The following is a 21,368-nucleotide window of genomic DNA, read 5'->3' on the forward strand; positions in this document are numbered from 1 at the left end:
CAGGATCCCTTCTAATGGTCCCATCGTACAGAGGAGGAAACCAAGGCACAGGAAGGCTGAGTTACTTGCCCAGGGCCACGGAGCTATTAAGTGGAAAAATCAGGTACCAGTTCACAGGCAAGGGGTCTATGCTCAAGGGTGGGCACAGGGGGTGGGGGTGGGGCAAGCTGTCAGGACCAAGGCCGTGATCTAGGGAGCGACATCCCTGGAGTGGAACCCTCAGGACCGTTTCCGCCCAATGCCCCTGCCCCCCCACCTCCCCGGGCAGGTGGTGAAGGCTGTAAGAGCTGTAGCAGAAAGCATTTCCCCCGTCAGCATCAATCCTAACTCTGAGGGCCCGTCACCAGGGTACAAACTGAAAATGTGTGTGCCCGACAGGGGGCCCACGCCCACGGCCCCTCCCACCCCGGGTGCCCAGTCTTCCTCCCGCTGATAGGAGTGACTGAAGGCTTTTTAGTCCCTCCTCCTTGTTGCATATTTTTATTCCTCTCCTTTTTTAATCTTCCGTGTGTGCATCTGGTGGTCGAGCCAGATGAGCCTGAACAGGTGGGCTTGTGAGGGGGCAGCCTGAATGGGAGGAGCGGAGACCCAGGGTCACGTCAGGGAGAGGCGGGAGGAGGGCGGGCTGGAGACTTCAGAGAGGCCCCGGGAGAAAGCACCTTTGCACTTAACCCTGTAGCCGCGCGTTATTCCCGAGCCCGACCCCGCAGCTCCCCACGACGAGTGAAGTTCTCCGGCCCCAACCTGTAAGCTGTGGGTGCCGGGCAGGGGCAGAAAAGAGGGAAGCTCTTAAGGCCAGCAGGCCCTCAGGTCAGCTGGGTCCTACCATCCCTCCCAGCTGGGCAGACGCTCCACGAAGAACCACAGGACCTTTTCACGTCCCGCCCCCTGTCTCCAAATGTGGCAGTCACGTGGTAGTCTCAGGACCACAGGGCTGGGCAGACAAGGCAGGCCGGGCACCGCCCCCTCCAGGTCTACGATCTGGGCCAGGCCCTTCCTTGCCTGAGCCCGGGGCCCTCATCTGCGAATCACAGACCTGGATAGAACCTTCCTCACTGGGCCACTGGTCAAGTCAAAGTACATAATAAGTACCCAACAGAGAGAGGCTGCTATTATTATTTATTATCTTCATTAACTATTATTACTGTTGCTTCAGCCAGCTCTCCATCAAAGTCCACTGGACACCAGGACTCAGCCCTCAGGGCGGAGGGCCACCCCAGGCTGGTGTTGGCTAGAAGAGGCCCCCGACCTCCCTCTCCCAGCAAAGGGGCAGCAAAGGGGCCCAAGGGGGCCTGAGCCAGCCTGAGACACAAAGTCTGTAGACAGCAGGCAGGGCAGAGGTGGGAAGGGGAAACCATGTCCCAGGATCCGCGGGCAAGCTTCCGAGGAGGCCACCGCTGCCCCTACCCCACGGAAAAGGGCTAAGAGATGCCCCTCTCCCCCCCGCCCACTCTAGGAGCTCTTACCTGCCCTGCCTGGTGGAGCTGCCCCCTCGGGGTGCCCAAACCCATCACACTGACTTCGTGGGCACACGAGGGCCCTGAGGGCCTGCCCGGGTCTGGGAATCGGCATTCCCAAATTAGCCGGAGAGGACCCCAGAGCCCTGCCGGCCTCGCCCCTTACTTTATGGAAGGGAAACTGACCAGGAAAAGACAAAATCACAACGACGACGTCCTTGAGGTGGCATGCAGGCTGGGGACAGGGCAGGGACTCAGGCCGTGGCCCTCTCTGCCGGCCCTTGCTCCTTCCCACTGCGTCTGCAAAACACGAAAGCACGCCCAGAGCTCAGGACACGGGCCTGTGTGATTTCTGCACAACCAGGAAGCGACAGGCATGCGGCCCACGGTTTCTTACCTGAAAAGGGAAAGAAGGCCAAGCCGGGCCCCTGGTCACCCTGCTCCCCAGCCCCGGGGAGCCACTGGGACAATACTCCAGTGTCCACGGTATTCCGGCTCTCCTGCCTGAGCACCCCTCACCTCGCACCCACAGGCGGACCGCCAACCCCTCCACCAGAGCACAGGTGGCCTCCTGAACAGGCCAGCCCCCGGCCACTGCTCCAGCCCCCCTCCCCCACCCCCACCCCCCCCAGAGAGGCAGCGAACACCACAGCCAGTCATCACAGGGCCAGGACACAGATGCCACTTATCTGTCCCTTTGGCCAGCCAGGCTGGCTGGGCTCCAGTCATCTCCTGGCTTCAGGCCACACCCCCCCCCCCCCCCGAGAGGCCCCCTTGAGGCCCCAGCCCCTCCTCTCGGCCCCTGAGCCACCCTCATTCCCTGGCCCCTTGAACAAGCTCTCCTGGACGCCTAGGGAAGGAGGTTGAATTTCATGTTCCTCCCATGATTTATGAGGGTTGCCTTCAATTAACAGGGTATCGATTCCCGCACAGCTGGCCAGCGTGCTTGCTGGGAGTTGTTATTTTATTACGAAACCGGTCGCTTTCCTTTTAAAACACCGAGACTCAGCCCACAGGTGCCCACAGACACGCTGGCCGAGAGAGACAGACAGGTTCGGCCAGAAACACGAGCGTCGTGGACGGGGAGACGCGTTCTCTCTGCGGCTGGCTCCCTCCCTGTCTGTCCCCCTCTCACACATACCACACGGGACGGAAAGTGTCCAGCCTTCCCTACAACTTTACCGCTCTCCTCCTCCACGTCTTTGGCCCCCTTCACCCCCGTCCAGAGCCCCTGATGCTGTGGGGAGGGCTCTGAACTTGACCCAGGATCTTCTAGCCCCGTCCTAAGCAAGAGCAGAGAGCATTCTCTCTTGCACCAAGAAATACACAGACACATCCATCCACATAGATTTATATTAGAGCAATAGACAGACAGACGGATGACCTCCCCACTACTGACGGGAACAGAGCCGGAGTCGGGCTTCGTGCGGTTTCAGCACGTGGGGAAGGGGTCAGTGCCCCATAAGCGGGGCAAAGCGGGGTAGCAAAGTTGGCCTCGGGGACACAGGAGCCAGACTCCAGCTCCCACCCCCACACCCCAGGCCTGGCTTTCCCCCGGGGGATTTTTTTTTTTTTCTTAATATCTCACGTGTATATTTTGTTGAAGACACATGGAGACCCTACTGTACAGGTGTATCTCGCCTGTCTTACAAACAGCATACAGTTGGATGTTGAGAATCTCTTTGTTAGGATGATTGACCTATTCACACTTATCCTCGTATTTGCTAGGTTTCCGCCCTGGAAGCCTGACTGCCCTTGTCACCCAGCTGCCGGTCCCTCCCCACCAGCCGGGCCTCTCTCCAGCCCTGGGGTCAGATAAGCGCCCCCACCCCCACCCTGATCTCCACAGGGAGGCTGTCCTGTTAGAGAGGGGGCCCGCACAGGGTGGGACATGATTGAGGCATGCCTTTAAAAGCAGCCCCCCACCAAAAAAAAAATTAAAAAATAAAAAATAAATAAAAGCAGCCCCCAAAGTGGTCTTCCCAGGTTACGTGCCCCCTGCCCTGCTCCCCACCCTCCCACGTAGGCCTCTTGGCTCAGGCCACAGGCTTTGCTGGCACGCAGGTGGCCAACAGCATCTAGGAGCATTTTTGAGTTTCTCTTTTTTTTTTTTTAATGTTTATTTATATTTGAGTCAGAGAGACAGAGCATGAACGGGGGAGGGGCAGAGAGAGAGGGAGACACAGAATCCGAAGCAGGCTCCAGGCTCTGAGCCATCAGCACAGAGCCTGATGCAGGGCTCGAACCCACAAACTGTGAGATCATGACCTGAGCCGAAGTCGGACTGAGCCCCCCAGGCTTCCCTCTCTTTTTTTTTTTAAATGGAAAAACCCTCCTCTCCTTACCCAGACAAGAATCTCGACACACCTCCTTTCGGTCATCCCTGCCGCACTGTTTAACTTGTAATCCAACTCTGTTTATAATTACAGAACCTGCTCTTTTCACAGTGTCCCTTGTCACTGAAATCCCCGCAGGTCCCCGTCCACGTCCTATTTGAGGACGGCATGAGCCCCACCGAGTCACCACAGTCTGGGCGCCGTTTCCTTGCTGGTGGACATTTCAAGCGTTGCTCAAACATCTTTTTTTTTTTTTAGACTTTATTTTATTTTAAGTAATCTCTCCACACCCAACACGGGGCTCGAACGCACGACCCCGAGATCAAGCGTCGGATACCCCACTGCCCAGGCCAGCCAGGTGCCCCGTTGCTCACACTTTTTGACGCTATAACAAAGGCGTCCGCGACCAACGTGTTCACAAACGCGTTTCTAAGTTAAGATGCTTCTCCTAAGACGGATTCCCAGCACGAAACCACCAGGTCCAGGGCTGTGACCACGTTTAGGGTTCTACACTCAGACGGTGGCCGGCGGCCCCCGGGGTTCAAGCGGCTCCTGCTCCCAGACGCCACAGGACAGCAACTAGGCACCCCCACATGGGCCAGCCTCCTCCGTGTACAGAACGGGAAGTCGTCTGGGACGGGGATGGCCGCAGCGCACATGGCTTCTGTCTCCCTGTGATGCCACACGTGCCAGGTTCACATTTAACAGAGCTCCCAAGGGCACCCAAACTACCTGTCTTCCCTTCCTCCTTCCTCCCTTCCTTGTTTCCTTTCTTTTTTTTTTTTTTTAATTTTTTTTTTTCAACGTTTTTTTATTTATTTTTGGGACAGAGAGAGACAGAGCATGAATGCGGGAGGGTCAGAGAGAGAGGGAGACACAGAATCGGAAACAGGCTCCAGGCTCCGAGCCATCAGCCCAGAGCCTGACGCGGGGCTCGAACTCACGGACCGCGAGATCGTGACCTGGCTGAAGTCGGACGCTTAACCGACTGTGCCACCCAGGCGCCCCAACTTTTTTTTTTTTTAATGTTTATTTATTTTTGAGAGAGACAGAGACAGAGCTTGAGCGGGGGAGGGGCAGAGAGAGAGGGAGACACAGAATCGGAAACAGGCTCCAGGCCCTGAGCTGTCAGCACGGAGCCTGACGCGGGGCTCGAACCCGCGACCCGTGAGATCATGACCCGAGCTGAATCGGACGCCCAACCGACCGAGCCACCCGGGCGCCCCATCCTTCCTTTCTTCAGCAGGCACTTACTGAACTCTGGGATCCAGAAGTCAAACAGGCAAAACCCCTGCCCTCACAGAGCATACATTCCAGCTCGGGAGACGGACATACACAAACAAATCATGGAAATACACAGGGCGAGGGGGTGATAAGTGAAAAGGGATGGGGAGTCCAGGAGAGTGGGTGCAGTTTGACATAGGTCCTCGGGGAAAGACTCACTGGTGACATTTAAGCAAAAACCAGAGGAAACCGTGAGAGTAAGAAAACTGACTCACTTGGCTGGATCTGAGGAAAGAGCATCATTCCAGGCAGAGGGCACGGCCTGTGCAAAGGCCCTGTGGCCAGAGGGCGACCACTGTGCTACGGGAACAGCGGAGAGGCTGGTGGGCTAAAGCCCAGAGAGTGAAACGGAAGATAGCAGGAGAGGTGAGCCAGACACACAACAGGGCTGGGTACACGGGGGTCACAGGCCACTGGGTATGATAGGGAGCCATGCAGGAGGAGGCACCTGACCAAATTGGTATTTAAAAAAAATTTTTATTTATTTTTGAGAGAGAGAGAGAGAGAGAGACAGAGCATGAGCAGGGGAGGGGCAGAGAGAGAGGGAGACACAGAATCCGAAACAGGCTCCGGGCTCCGAGCTATCAGCACAGAGCCCGACGCAGGGCTCGAACTCGCAAGCCGTGAGATCACGACCTGATCCGAAGCCGGACGCTCAACTGACTGAGCCACCCAGGCGCCCTGGTATTTTTTTTTTTTTTAGGTTAGCTCCATGCCCAATATGGAGCTTGAATTCAAGACCTTGAGATCAAGAGTCGCATGCTTTACCGAATGACCCAGCCAGGCACCCCTGAATTGGTATTTTAAAATAATCTCTCTGGTTGCTGAGCTGGGAATCAGTGGGGGGATGGGGACACGGGTGGCGGCCGTGGGGAGAGGTGGGATTCTGGGCACATTCTGAAGGTGGAGACAATTTGCTCACGGACTGGATACAAGTGAGAGGGAGAAGGGTCAAGGCCGACTCCAAGGTTGGGGGTCCGGGCAATGGAAACAGTGGGGCTGGCATGGCCTGGGTCAGGAGGGCTGGGGAGATGGGGGGCTCGGGTGTACCCAGGAGACACCGCATTTGAGTCATTCCTGGGACCCCCAGGTAGGTGGGCAGGTGGGTATTTGAGACTGAAGACATAAACTGGGGCGTCTAGAGTCTGCAGACCGTTTCCACAGCCATCAAGTTTGGGGTTTGCTCCCCTCACTCACCAGGTCCTCTAGACGTTAACCCTCTGGTGTTATCTCTCCCCGCCAGATGAGGACAGCGGGGCTCAGAGAAGCCACACGACGTGCTGCCGGGCCACCGCCCCAGTCAGCAGCCAGGATTCAGACCAGAGACCTGCTGTCGTGACTCTCCAGCTGCGCCCCGGGCCAGGTGCGGGATCCCCCTCCCCAGCAGGGCCCACGTGCTGCTCTTGGAGAACAGGGCTCCACCCCGGCTCCCCCTGTGTCCTCTCCACCCATTCCGGAAACCCCGGCCGAGACTCCACGCACAGTAAGCGCCCGGCAGATACGGGCTGATGCTTGACTCGAACGAAGAAGACAGCCTGAAACGTTGGCCGTCTTTGCTGCTGCAGAGAAGCCTTATGGGAAATTCAGAGATCATTACTGTTTGGCTTTAGGGTACATAATATGATGCCATTTGCAGCAAATCTGCAAATAACCCCTAATTAGGTTTTCCTAGGCTAAAAAAGCAAATTTGCTTTCCCAGAGGACATGCCAACCACGGGGCGGGGGGGGGGGGGGGGGGGGGGGAAGGCAACAGTCCAGAAGCTTCCGGCAGGGCAGGGCAGGAGGAGGACAGAGGAGGTAGTGAAGGCCACAGATCATTTTGAGGCGGGGGAATCCAAGCGCAGGGGAACAGGGTCTGCTGGAAGCACAGCAGCAGGATTCTCATCTGCCCGGCCGCAGCCAGGTCAGCCCCGGGTGGGTCAAGGTGGGCGGGGGGCTGGAGTGTCTGTGCACACGGGAGGTGTGAGCCAGCAAACCCCCCCACACACACACACACAGACACACTGCGTGCCCTGGACACGCCCATTTCTCTCCCTGAAACAAGAAACAACAATGTCCCTGAAATTTACGGCTCTGCCTATGGGGTTTGATGGGCTCTGCTGGTCTTGATGGATTGTTGCCACTTCCCCGGGACGGGAGGGAGCTAGGAGGTGGCGCGGACTCCCCCTCCTCCCCGAGGCAGGGCAGGGGAGGGAGGGAGGGAGAGGCCAGGACTGGAAGAAACCAGAGAGGCGTGGAGCCGCTGACGATAGCTCTCCCCACCCCCCACCCCCGCCCCCCAGCGGCCAAAAAGGCAGGCCAGCTGCCCCTCTGCTCTGTCACCCACAGCTGGGTGCTCAGTGGAGAGGCGACAGCGTCCTCTGCCCTCGCCCTGGTGACCTGTGGACAGCCCGACAGACAGCCCGGAGGGGCGGCCGCAGAGCTGGGGGCAGGCAGGAGAGGAGCAAGGAAGAGACAGCGGGGGGTGAGGGGTTGGATTAGAGGGACGATGGACGGACGATGGACGCCATGTACATGCAGAAGAAAATGATCTCATGCCCCAGAGGGAAGGAACGCCATGGGAGCCCAACACCTTTGCCTCCCTCCCCCCATTTCTGCCACCAGCTCCCCTGCTTCCCTTTTCCACACAGCAGTTAGAGCTATCCTTAAAAAAAACCCAACAAAGCCAGCTCCTATCACCCCCTCTGTGTGAGCCCTCTAGCAAACTCCCACGCCTCTTAGAATCGTGTCCTCAATACTCACCACAGCTGACAAAGCCCTGCGCCACCTGCCCTGTCAGCCTGTCCTATCCCTCACCACCCTCCGCCATGTTGCCTTTCCCATTGGTTCTTTTCCTCCAACACACTAAAGCTTATCCTACCCCAGGGCCTTTGCACTTGTTCCTCTCGCTTCTTCAAATCCTCTACTCCCAGCTCCTCGCGCGGCTGGCTCCTTCCCGTTGTTCAGAATCAAGCTGAAATATCACCAAGTCAGAAAGGCCCTCCCAGACTGCCCTGTGTGAACAGTAGCTTCCTGGACACCCACCCCAAACCCTTCAGAGCACGTATCGGCATCTGACATTATCTCATTTACCTCTTTTTCTCAGCTACTGCCTGTCTCCTCCACAGGAGTGAGGACAAGCTCATCACTGCGTCGCCAGCACCAGTAGCCTGGTGCTTAGTGGGTCCAAAATATATTTCCTGAGAGGATCTGTCTAGTTTGTTCTGTCAGGCGCTCATCCCGGGATGGTGAGAGAGCGTCTAACCAGGCACCCAGCACCCAGCCAGGCAGCCGACTCAGGAGCCGGGCACTGTGGCCGGTTCCTCACACTACCAGGTTCCAGGACTGCCCATGTCCCAACCCCCCCCCAAAAAGAAATCAAGGCAAAGATCTAGTGAAGGATATTCTCCCCTGAGCTGTAAATTAATTGATGCGAAGTCTTGCAAAGGAATAAAAACTAACCCCCACGCAGCCACACGTTCAATAAGCGGCCACCAAGGGCACAGGGGTTAGAAACGTGAGCTCCAGGGGCGCCTGGGTGGCGCCGTCGGTTAAGCGTCCGACTTCAGCCGGGTCACGATCTCGCGGTCCGTGAGTTCGAGCCCCGCGTCAGGCTCTGGGCCGATGGCTCGGAGCCTGGAGCCTGCTTCCGATTCTGTGTCTCCCTCTCTCTCTGCCCCTCCCCGTTCATGCTCTGTCTCTCTCTGTCCCAAAAATAAATAAAAAACGTTGAAAAAGGGGCGCCTGGGTGGCGCAGTCGGTTGAGCGTCCGACTTCAGCCAGGTCACGATCTCGCGGTCCGTGAGTTCGAGCCCCGCGTCAGGCTCTGGGCCGATGGCTCGGAGCCCGGAGCCTGCTTCCGGTTCTGTGTCTCCCTCTCCCTCTGCCCCTCCCCCGTTCATGCTCTGTCTCTCTCTGTCCCAAAAATAAAATAATAAAAAACGTTGAAAAAAAAAAATTAAAAAAAAAACAAAAACAAACAAAAAGAAACGTGAGCTCCAGAGTTAGGTGGCCTCGGTCCAGAGCCGGGCCCGGCCCCTCAGCTGCTGGGCAACTTCGGGTGAGTTCCGGAACTTCTCTGCACCTCAGTTCCCTCCTCGACGCGGCAGAGATTAAAGCACCCACAAAGCGGGGGTAGAACTGATGACCGTTGGGGTTGGACCCGACCGGCTCTCAGGACACTCAGTCAGCGAGGCCCGTGTAAGGTGTGTCCTGTGACCAGCAGCCCGGCCCGCACAGGCTATGTCAGCGGACCCCACGCGGCTCCAGAGGAGGGGTCCGTGCCACACGCCCCCTCCCCCGGCCGGCCGCCAACACTTGAACTTTGACTCTGCGAAACTCCAAACAGCAGGTGCCCGGAGCCTCGGCCTTTACCTCCCACGTGGTGGCTGAGGTACGTCTTTCCTACACGTTGTCTAGAAGCGTGGATTTCCGCTGGGCTTTTCAGCCGTAGAACATTCTTAGCAAATCACACGGGCCAAGGCATAGCTTTTCCTAAATCGTGTTGAGTGCCGGGTTCAAACTTACTTTTTAAATTTTTTTTTTTTTTTTCAACATTTTTTATTTTTTTTTATTTTTGGGACAGAGAGAGACAGAGCATGAACGGGGGAGGGGCAGAGAGAGAGGGAGACACAGAATTGGAAACAGGCTCCAGGCTCCGAGCCATCAGCCCAGAGCCTGACGCGGGGCTCGAACTCACGGAGCGTGAGATCGTGACCTGGCTGAAGTCGGACGCTTAACCGACTGCGCCACCCAGGCGCCCCAGTTACTTTTTAGCAGTTAGAACACATTGCACAAATCCACGTCACAAGGGACCCCAGTGTTGGAAAGAGATCAGGCGGAGCCCGTCTCCCTGGGATATGGGGGGGGGGGGGGGGGGGGCTGCAAGCCCCTCCCTCCACAGCCCAGTCCGAGGGCCCTGACTCCGCGCTTCCTCATTCTCTGGGGTTCCGGTCGCTTAAACACCCAAGACACCATTTGGTGTGGGGGGCCTGCTGCTGAGGCCCATGGGACTGTGGCCCAGACTCTTGGAGATGTTTGGATATTCTGGACTCGGGAGGGAAATATTTAGAACGAATAAACCAAGAAATCCTTTTTGGCAAAGAATGACCCAGGCCCATCGGTGGAGGACGGGTAACCACCGGGGCCATCCCACCCCCGCACGACCGTCAGCGTGGACAGAGCTCAAAAGTGCCGTGTCGAGTGAAAAAAGCAGGTGCAGGAAATGCACCTGTGGGATGCCCGTGAACCCCACACACCGCGCGTTCCCAGCATGTGCTTATACAACATGCATGTGCCGGGAGCCATTGATGCCTAACTCGGGAAGGCACCTGTCTCCACCGGGAAGGAGGTAAAGCACCCCCCGGCCTTCATCTCTGGTCCTTATTAAGAAGGGACAAGAGGGAGTCAGGCCACCAACATGGCAAGACGTTAACAGCCGCTGAATCTGGTGGTGGAAACGCGCTCTGGGGTGTTATTCTTGTGCGGCTTCCGTATTTCTTAAGTTTTCTCCATTAACAGAAAGGGGGCTGACCGATAGCGCCCCCCCACCCCCAGCTCTGGGAGAGCATTGGAGGCTGCACGGCAGTCGTCCCCTGCTGTCCCTCCCCTCCCCCCCGACCCCCACCCCCGCGCTGCCCGCACGGTGTGATCCACCCCTCCCCCACTCCAAGTGCCACTCTCCCTTCGGGGACCCCTTACCTGTCCGCAGCAAAGTGCCCGTCGCCAGAAGCCCGGTGCAGCTCACTGCCGTTCTCCAGTCTGGCCAGCGCGTCCATTCGCTTCGCCATCAGCTCCAACAAATCGCTCATCTTGCGCAGGACGCCGCGGGACTCCGGCCCGCCCAACACTGCAGACAGCCCACGGGCACAGTCAGGCTCAGCCGCCGCCCGGGGGCCCCCCGAACCTGGCGGCTCAGACTCCAGCCCCGCTCCCACTCTCCCAGGCCAAGGAGGGGTCAGGAGAGTGAGCCCACCCCACCCCTCAACCCTGCAGGACAGGAGATCGCCACCCCCAGCTTTGTTGTGTTGGGGTACAGAGCCCGGGGCCAACCTGCTCTCTACCACCTGGGTGACACTGAGATCATCTTAACCTCTCTGGGCCTCCGTTTTGTCGCCTGCAAAATGGAGCTTTAGACATAATCTCAGGTCTGTGCGGAGACGGGAAAGGGCCGGTTGGGGGAGCAGGAACCCCAGGGTCCCCCAGCACTAAGGTCCAGACAGGATTTCTGGATCAGAGCTTCCAAAAATGTGGTCAATCACCCACTCCGCACCTGACTCTCCTGGCCAGGTTGTTAAAATCCAGATTCTCAGGCCCTAGTCACCGTCTGTCGATTCACATCTGTAGGGTGTGGGGCCCAGGGGTCTGCAGGCTGCTGGCCACCCACATGGTGTGCATACACAGGAGAGGTTGTGAACCACATTCAAGGAGCTCGGGGCGCTGTTGTTCTCCTGCCAGCCTCTGGGCCCGGCCAGACCCCTTCCCACCCCCCGGCACTCCCCCAGAACCCAGCATAGAAAACCATCGTGAACTCGTCCTGACTCTCAGTTGGCCACTGAATTCCCAAAGATCAACTCCTGGACTGAGGGGCAAGAGAGACCTCGTGAAGAGTAAAATTAACTAGAAGCAAGGGGCTTCAACCGAGATGCCATTCATTAACCAGCCCAGATTCTCCACGATTTCCTAATTATTCCCGATCATCGTGTCACACGTGCCAGGGTGGGAGAGAGGTCCCTGCCTCCCTTTTCAACCAAATCACGTGGAGGTATTAACAGCCCCTCCAAACGGTCCACAGGTACTTGGTTCCAGGTGCCACAATCCCCAGCTTGGCTCCGTGAGATTCCCCGGGGCCAGGCTCTGAACCTCTCACAGCAAATGAGTCCTGTTATGGAGACCTGAATGCTTCCCGGGGTTTCCAGGGGTGGGGATGGGAGGGCCTTAGGTCGGGTTCTCCGGAAGCAAAGCCCAAGACCAGAGTTTAAGGGCGAGGCTTTTATTTGAGAGGTGAAGGAAACCCCAGTCAGGGAGCGAGGAGATGACACAGGGAAGGGGAGGCAGCCCAGAGAGGGCGAGCCACCAAACTGGGGAAACCAGCAGGTGCAGAGCCTGCCCCCAGAGTTGTCCTCTGGGGGTAGGGGGGCCGTGAGGGAGCCAGGGTATGCGCTCAACATCTCCTGCAGTCACTGTTGAGGGCTGCTCCCAGGGACAGCCCGGCTCTGCTACTCTCCACCTGTCGTGCGTGGCACAGCCAGCTCCAGCGACTGTAGGAAGCCCCTGGCAAAGAACCACAGTCACCGGACGCTGCCAGTCTGCCCGTGTGCATGGGCATCGTGAGGGCCGGGGGGCGGGGGACCAGGGGCACTGGGGCCCAGTGAGCTCAGAGGGGCTCTCGCCCACCCCTGCCACCAATCCCCGATGTGGCCGTGTGGCCAAGGGTGAGTCATGGCAACACTATTGGCCTCTGTGTCCCCAACCCAAGGAACAATAATCCGATGTCACAGTGCCAAGAGGGGGCAGCAGAGAGCATGGCAGGCCTCTAGGAAGTGGGGGGCAGAGGTGGGGAGAAGAGGGGAGACAGGAGGGGGCTGTTCTCCTCTGTTCCAGGCATAGGACTGAGCTGGGGGCGGGGGGGGGGGCGGCAAGGAAGGCTTCGTGTCACCAAGGCTGCTTGTGACGTTTCTGCTTGGATTGTCCCCCGTGTCCCCTGGTTCTGGGGCCTGGCCTGGCCCAGTGGCTGCTACCACTTTCTCTCACTAAGTCACCTCCTGGCTGGGGTCCCCCGGAAGCTGAGCCCACCTGAGGTCAGAAGGGAGGCCACCAGGAGCCGGGGAGGGCTCATTCACGTGCTATGGAAGGAAGTGCCAGCTGGCCACCAAGTCCCCAGCAAGGCAGAGCTGCAGTTTCCTTAAAGAAGCCAGGGTCCCGGGCTCCAAAGCACGTGCACGCACACACACACACACACACACACACACACACACAGTTACCCAAGAGCAACAGCGGCGGGACGGTGTTGGAGAAAATGCACATCTAGAGGAAGGAAGTAAAGATGCACTGTCTCCACCCCGTCTCCATTCCCGCACCAGCAGCTAGAAGTCTTCCCACATTCCCCACCCCCTTGGAAAGACTGGGTAGATTTTTAACAAACCAGTTGGGATTAGGAGATTTCACCATCGCGTCGCCCCGCCCCGCCCCACTCACTCAGTGCTCAACCAGTCAATCAATCCAAGAAGATATAAATAGCTTCCTCTCTCTTTCAACTCCGCAGAACCGGGGCCAACGGTTAGTCTTTCAAATCACTCTCATCCCTGAGACCCCCACCCAAGTCCATCATCCAAATGTAACACCTGGCTTTCACATGATGCCCGGAGCACAGAGTAAAACAGGGCAGGGCGGAGAGGGGGGGTGGTGGTTCCCATCATCTCAGCTAGAAAAATAGGGGAACAGCAGATGATCTGATCTGGCCGCTGCTTAGTACCACTCTTGGAGTTGTGCAGTGTGCCACCTGCACGGCCTCCCGGGGCAGCCCTGATGAGCCGATGCTCACAGCTCAGGCTCAGGTGGCCTCTTCCCCAAAGGTGTGGGATGAAAAAAGGAGAATGAGACCACGGCTGGGGACACCCTCAGTCAGAGCCCGTTAACCAAGCCCCTCTCCCCCAGCCATGACCTGGCCAGAGCACTCAGGCCCAACTGGACCGACCACAGGGTCTGGGCAACAGCTCATCTCCTGCAGATGCAGCACCCCGGCGATGCTGATCCCATATCACCGCTTCTGGAGCAGTGCCGTGCTCCCTGGAAGGCCTCGGGCCTGGCACCCGGGCCCTGTCACACTGCCGCCCCTCTCTCTGAGCCCATCCCAGGCTTCCTCCACTCCTCCTCACCGCCTGAGCCCCTCCCTGGAACCGCAGGGACACAGCCTCCCCACAGACACACGCTTAGCCCCACTGGGAAGGCTGCAAAACAGCTGCTGGGGCCAATAACTGAGAGATGCGGCGACCCCAAAAGCCAAGCAGAGTCCGAGCAGGACAGCGGCCTCGGGCAAGCCGGAGTGGGAGTCGTGAAGCCTGGACTCCACCCGCTCGGCCGCCAGCCACAGGGGTGCGGGACCGACAGGTGCGCCACTTTCCCTCTCTGGGCCTCAGTTTCTCCTCCTATAAAATGAGGGCGTTGGACTTACCGGACCCTGAGGTTCTATGGGCTGGGACTGCCGTTGTGGCTCATCCCCTAATTGCGTCTGGAGATGAGGGTGATAGGAGAAGAAAGAACCGTTCCTCTCAAAGTTGGCCGAATCCCCTTAGGGCGAGGGCTCGGGGCCAGAGCAGAGGCTGGATGCCCAGGGCAGAGGGACAAAGAGCTAAATGACCCTGCATATTCAAGTAGGGACACTGGAGATCCCTGGCTCAGCCCGGGAGAGGAGGAGGGAGAACCAGGCAGGGGGCGGGGGGGGGGGGGGGGGGCCGGGCAGGGCAGCGCCCGTGCAGGGGTGGGGGAAACTGCCATCTGCTTGCTCTGCTGAGCAGTGGTCACAGCCCCCATGCCGTTACCCCCACCTCTGTGCAGGGGCTTCCGGGAAAGCATGCCCTTCCCTCTAGGTCAATGCCGGGGACACCGAGGACGTAGGAGGGGAGAAGCAGGAGATCAGAGCGAGCGGTGGCCAGGGAAACGTAAGCCCCCCAGAGAGTCCTCAGAGATATGTGGGGTTCGGGATGGCCCTTCATAGGAAGGATTAAGCCAATTCTTAAAAAATGTCAGCAGATGGGGCGCCTGGGTGGCTCAGTCGGTTGAGCGGCCGGCTTCGGCTCAGGTCACGATCTCGCGGTCTGTGAGTTCGAGCCCCGCGTCGGGCTCTGGGCTGACGGCTCGGAGCCTGGAGCCTGCTTCCGATTCTGTGTCCCCCCCTCTCTCTCTGCCCCTCCCCCACTCATGCTCTGTCTCTCTCTGTCTCAGAAATAAATAAACATTAAAAAAAAATTTTTTTTAAATGTCAACAGAAAGGGTAACCCCAGAAGACCCGAGGGCTGAGGGATGTGGCTAAGGACACAGACGGCCCCTTTCCAATGGGTCTGTAAGGCTACCTCCATCGGACCAGACCAACACTGCAAGACCATCCCCAGCCCCTGGGGGACTCAGGGTGGCCCCTCTTGTCTCCAAATGGCACAGACTAGAAGCTCCAGAGACCAGGGCAGCCAGCTCCCCACCACTTGCGGAGGAGCTCCGGGGCACGGAGCTAGTCCCCTGACTGCCACCACCCATCCAGGGACTGTCAGCAGAGCAGCCCCTGCCACGGCTTGCCCTGAGTCACCTCACCGCTCTTGGTGTCGGCTAAATTGAAATGTATTTAATGTGAGGCCCCAGCGTTGTCTCCATATTTCCATATAAATAAGGAAAGCTGGGAAGCCAGGAGATACAGACAGAGGTGCTCGATTTCCCACCAGGCCCCCTCCGCTCCCTCCTCCACACTCTCTGTGTCTGTCTCCCATCCTCCCTTGTCCCCACCCCCCAGCCTTGTCCTTTCTTGTCCCCACCCCTACGCTTTCTAGCTGGTTCCTGGAAATGGGAGGAACCCCCCCCCCCCGGGTCGTGTCAGGTAGAAGAGACCTCCCTGGCCCCTCATCTATTACCAGCCTCTGAGAGAAACAGCCCCCTAGCACCGTGGTCGGAGGCCAGAGACAGCCACAGAACAAGGAAATATTTCTCTGATGTTCCCCAGGTTCAAACCCAGGCTGGGGGTGCGGGGAGCAGGAAGGGAATCTGCAGCAACACTGGGAGGGAGGCCTCGGACACAACTTCCTATCGGGGCCCCTTGAGCAAGTTCCTCCCGAGGACAAGACAGGGGAGGTGGAGCCAGGAGGCAGGGAAGAGGGACTGGGGTTTGGTGAGGCGCATGCCCAAAAGCCTCCCCCCCCAAGGCCCAAGCCCCTTGCAGCAAGAGGGAATTAGGTTACATTTCTCCCAGTCATGCTCCCCGCCAGCTTCCTTCCCCCAGGATCTTAAGACGAGTGCATAGCATATAGAAGGAGATTTTTATCCCCCAAATAGCAAACTTTATCACAAAATATAAACTGGCCCAGAGGGGTATCTGGAGCCTCCCCAGGGAGACCACCGTCGACCGAGGCTACCGTCAGCCCCCCCACCTGGTGGAGAACACCCTTCTTCCATCCACCTCTCCCCAGCCTCGTCCTGGGGTGACCCGCTGCCCTCACAGGCTTGACAAGCCGGGAGAGGACAGACTGTTTCCCCAGTTGGACTCAGATGGTTCTGTTGACCGATGCAAGGATTTTTTTTTTTTTTTTTTTTTTTTTTGGATAAGCATAATATGATGCATCCACACAATGGAATTTGCACGACAGCCGTGAAGACAAATGCCGACAGCCACACACCAGGAGACGGGCGACTCTCACAAACAGAGTCTTGAGAGGAAAAGACACACACAGAATCCGCCCCCCACCCCCACCCCCATGCAATTCCACCCTCCGACAGTCCGAAGAAGAGGAACAACTCGTCTGCGTTAGGAGAAGTCAGGGTCCTGACACCCCTGGGGCAGTCATCCGCGGGAGGGGGCAGGAGGGCACTTGCGGGGGCTGATCACGTTCTGTTCCTTGATCTAGGCTGCTGGGTGCATGGATGCATTCGGTCTGGGGGCACTACAGTCCAGTAGAAAGTTGAATGCGCACACACACAACACATGCAGACACACACATGCCTCTAACCTAACTGCGTGACCTTGGACGAGTCCTCTCCCCTCTAGGGCTCCACCCACCCCCAAGACACAGATCTGGCTGGCCCTGGACTCCCAGCATCTCTGCAGGCAAAACTGCAGAATGCAGGCACAGCACCGCAGGGCTCCCGCAAGCCCCTTGTGCTCTGGGCCACTGGACCCATGCCTTGCCAGGGAGATGAGCAGGGGGACCAGAGCCCAGGCATACGCCCCTCCTCCCTCCCCCCCGGCCCCCAACTGCCACCTTCTTGGATCCCTGACCTTTCTGGAGACCCAACTTCCTCAAGCCCCTTATCGCAGCCACCCAGACGGACACGCCCCCTCTCCAGGAGTGGCAGCCAGGGAGCTTGACCAGCGATCTGTGCAACCTACCTCCTCACACTCATCCACCCTCCTCCCCACCAGTGACCTCATAGCGCCCCCCCCAGCTTCCCCTCAAGTGCGCCCTGCCTTCCGTCTTCCAGCCCCTATTCACACGTATATCTCCTGTGTAGAAATCCCAGCATCTCCTCGGCCCTCTTCCCTAGACAACCTTTTCTGCACTGTCTCAGACTGAGCACGTCCAGTCAACACGGATGGGAGCATGCACCGTGTGCCAGACGCTGCGAGAGCCCCTTCATACGTGTTATCTTAATGCTCCCGGTGGCCATCCTGGGGGGCGCAGGCATGATCCCCGTTTATCAGAGGAGACAACAGGAGCTCGGGGAGACTGAAGCAAGTCTCTGCAAGTCAGAGCTGGGACACGTTCATGTATATCCAGGTTTGAGTGACTAATAAATGTGAAATTCCTGCCAGGAGTTTTTGCAAATATAAAGACGTACATGTGAAACCAAAGGAAGAAATCTAATGATGAGACACCAGATGGCCTAACCAGGACCCCTGAGAGCATCCACCCTGGACGACAGCCCATTCTACTTAGGGTATATTTGCCAGTGGGAACAGGGGAGCCACATCGCTGAGCCCCGGGGCGGGGAGGGGGGAGGCGGGGCGAGAAAGCGGACTTCAAACAGACATCTCTGCAGAGTCGCCTACCCAGCCAGCCCGATGAATAGTTCCAGAAGCCTCATGTGTCTCAGCTGCCCCACTAACCCGCGTGTCTCCTGCCCACTGTCACCAAAAGAGCCTCTAAGAAACACTGAGCAAGACTCTGCACTGTTCACCGCTCTTCCTGGAGTAGGAAGAGAGGGGAGGAGGGCCATCCTTGGGGGTTCTTCCTGGTCATGACCCCGTCATGCCCCCAACGCTGTGAGCTCATTCAATCCAGCCCCCGAAGACGGTCATGACTTCCCTTCTCTGTAGGTGTGCTAAGTGCCAGGGCCAATCGTATGCAGCTGGGGGATAACGAGCCAGGGTACAAACCAGCTCCATCTGGTCCCCAAAGCCCATGCTCTGAACCCCTGTTCCACTCCCTCACATGTATTACGTGGGCAAGGAGCCACGAAGGTCTGGACTGTGTCCCAAGGGTTCAGAGATAAGACACATGAGCCATGACTGGGTCTTCCCTCTGACTCCGGCCCCCACCTCCCACCCCCTCAGCCGTGGCCACAGCCTGGGTCAAAAGCACAGAGTATGTGTGTCTCAAAGGGACAAGCGTCATATTCGGAAACACTCTCCCCCAACACACACACTGAGGAAACAACTCAAGCAGCCCCTTCGGATGCCTGGGAGACCCCGACTCAAAGGCCCTTCCCTGGCCCGAGAGTCTGCACCAGAAGAAGCCTGATGATCACAGCTCTGGGGCACCAGAGCAACGTGCCAGGTCACGCGGCCCAAGCCACGGTCCCTTTCCAAGCACACATCCATAGTCGAGGTGGCCAGGATCCCTGGGACGGAGACCCAGAAAGTCCCTTGAGTTCGCTAGGTTCAAAGGCCTCCTTCTCCCAAACCCACAAACACCGCACCCATTTCCAAGTCACCTTTCCCCATCGAGATACCTTCTGTGCGGATGGTGAAGGGGGAGTCCCCCGGGCGCCGGGCAGAGAGCTGGCCTCCCAAAGACGTCATCAGGAAGCACAGTGAGAAGAAGCCAATACCCAGGACAAAGAGCCTGCAGGGAGCGACAGGGCGGGTCAGAGACAGGTCGGCGGAGTGCACCCCTACCCAGCAAGGGCTCTGTACAGATGAACGGGTGAGGGTGTGAGGATGAAGTGGGGCTGAGCTCCTGGCCAGGTCTCTTCTCACAGCAGAATAAAGAGAAGTGGACCACAAGGGGCTGAAACCCCGGGGGACCGTGATACAGGCATAGATCCGGCAAGTTCTAGACTCCAGACAGAGCCTGGCTCACTAAGCAGGCTCAATGTGTGATCCCCAGGCCAGCAACAGCATCACCTGGGAATTGGTAGAAATGCAAAGTCTTGGGCTCCAATCCTAGGCTTACTGAATCACTCCGGGGGTGGTGCAAGCAACACGTTTTAACAAGCTCTCCAGGCAATCCTGCCACGCGCTGAAGTCTGAGAAGCACGGGCATAGATGGAAACAGCAGGACCCGATGCCAGCCAGAGGGCAAGTAATTGGTCCAGACAAAACCCACCTGGATCCCATCAATCACCTGGGCTCAGCTCAGCACTGTGCACACAGGTCTTGCCAAGGCAATCAGTCATGAGCTGGCTTGAACACCTCCTTATCATGTTCGAGGCGGGTGGCGTGTGCCTCCATTCTTACCAGAGGGTACGATCTACAAGGCCAGGGCCATGTGGCCACCTTCCAGGCCCAGATTACTCCCAACCCACATCTTCACCGGGCAGGCACATAGCAGTCGTCAGCTTCCGGACTGACCGATCAGGGAGGCGGATGCCTGAGCACGGGGTGTCATCTGGGGAGCGCGTTGTTGCACGGATCAGGAGAGCTGGTCAAAACAGGACCCTTGTTCGTCCCTTCAACACATAGTTGATTAGTTCCCAGGTGCCAGGCACTGGGGTAGCCCCAGGGGGACAGCAGGGAGCCCCACGTTCCTGCCGTTTCCGTACTAGGTGCTGGGCCTCAAACAGGAGAACTGAGCTAACCAGCACAGTCCCAGGGAGGCCAGAGGTAGCAGCTTCTCGGGGACCTCGAATGTATCAGAGGACTTGCAGAACTGGCAGAGCCAAAAACGGAGACCCCCGCCGCTCTGGTCAGGGCGAGGAACCCCATCCTATATGGGGCCAGGCTCACCACAGGGAGCCCCACAAGTCATGCTAGAGACCTCCAGCCCTCTCACCTCCACCCGCCACCCTCAACTCCACATTTGTGGGCGTCCCCATGCAAGACTTGCTTTATGCATTTTAATCTTCATTATTTGAAGCTAGCAGAGCAGTATTTAATTAAAACTTGGCCCATTAAAGAAAACACACAATTGCAGAAGAAAATAAAAGCACAACAAAATTCCCACCCCATATTTAAATGAAGCTGTTAGAGATTAAATTGGAGAGGGGGCACAACCCCAAAGCAGAGAAAGCCCTGGGGGCTTCCCCCTGGAGGTGACAGGAGGACAGGCGACCCAGCACGAGACACTGCTCCCTCACCTCTGAGGGACCCTCACTGCATTCCACCAAGCTTGAGGATGGGTCCCTGGGATCCCAAGATGAAGCCAGGCTGGTCTCAGGACAGCAGCCAGAGAAACAGTGTAGGAGGCGGGTGGTTGTACACCCAGGAAGATTCTGAAAGAATCAGCTGTCGTCTCCCGGCCTGAGGCCAAGGACGGATTCCTCAAGTCTATTGTCTCCCGCTCCCTCAAACCCCCTCCCCAGCTACGGGGTTGTATTTAGAGCCAGGGCCCAAACAAACCTGCTATGAGAAAGGGATCTAAACTTTTAGCCTAGAACCTGACGCCCCAAACACACCTCATCTGAATCTCTCTCTGCCAGACCCCAATCCTAGGGCCATTGATGGTGGATTCAAGGAAAAATGGTTTCGTCCGTCTGTGTATCCATTCAAACGATGTTCCAGGAGCAACTACAGAATGGGGCTCTGGGGAAACTAAAGGGAGCAGGGCTCCCAGCCTGGCCTTAAAAATTAGCGGGTAAAGGGGCGCCTGGGTGGCTCAGTCGGTTGAGCGTCCGACTTCGGCTCAGGTCACGATCTCGCGGTCCGCGAGTCCGAGCCCCGCATCGGGCCCCTGTGCTGACAGCTCAGAGCCCGGAGCCTGTTTCAATTCTGTGTCTCCCTCTCTCTGACCCTCCCCCTTTCATACTCTGTCTCTCTCTGTCTCAAAAATAAATAAACGTTAAAAAAAAATATTTTTTTTTTAAATTAGCGGGTAATAAAAAAAATAAATAAATAACAGGTAGAGGTGATGTGGTTAGAGGCCAGCCCCCCTCCATCTGAAGGGGACACGAAGATTCCACTGCTGGCTGTGACTCTCTGGGTAGCCTAGGAAGACCCTAGGTGAATAAACAGAACCTGAAGGGAGGGGAGTCTATGCAGTACCACCTCTGAATCCTGGCTTCAGATAAAAGCCTGAAAGAGCCGGGACCCCAGAGGGAAGGAGCTCTGGGGAGTGGGCGCTGTCCGTGGTGCTGGCTCCAAGAGCCGCCTCCAATTGCACCGGAAAACGTCCAGCCAAAGCTCGGGTCGGTTGGCGGGCCTTCCCATGACCTGGAGGGCGGGACGACATGGGGTGGC

At 57.8% G+C, this 21,368-nt stretch overlaps 1 protein-coding gene across 1 annotated transcript in view; it reads right to left on the reverse strand.

Moving 5' to 3' along the window:
- MGAT5B (alpha-1,6-mannosylglycoprotein 6-beta-N-acetylglucosaminyltransferase B) overlaps window positions 1-21,368 on the reverse strand; it is a 74,333-nt gene that overhangs the window by 50,876 nt on the left and 2,089 nt on the right. The window contains 2 exon segments of the mRNA XM_058703532.1: window positions 10,757-10,904; window positions 18,704-18,816. Of these exon segments, the coding sequence (XP_058559515.1) occupies window positions 10,757-10,904; window positions 18,704-18,816 (261 nt within the window).

Source organism: Neofelis nebulosa, chromosome 16 (assembly GCF_028018385.1).
Source record: "Neofelis nebulosa isolate mNeoNeb1 chromosome 16, mNeoNeb1.pri, whole genome shotgun sequence".
Taxonomy (NCBI): Eukaryota; Metazoa; Chordata; class Mammalia; order Carnivora; family Felidae; genus Neofelis; species Neofelis nebulosa.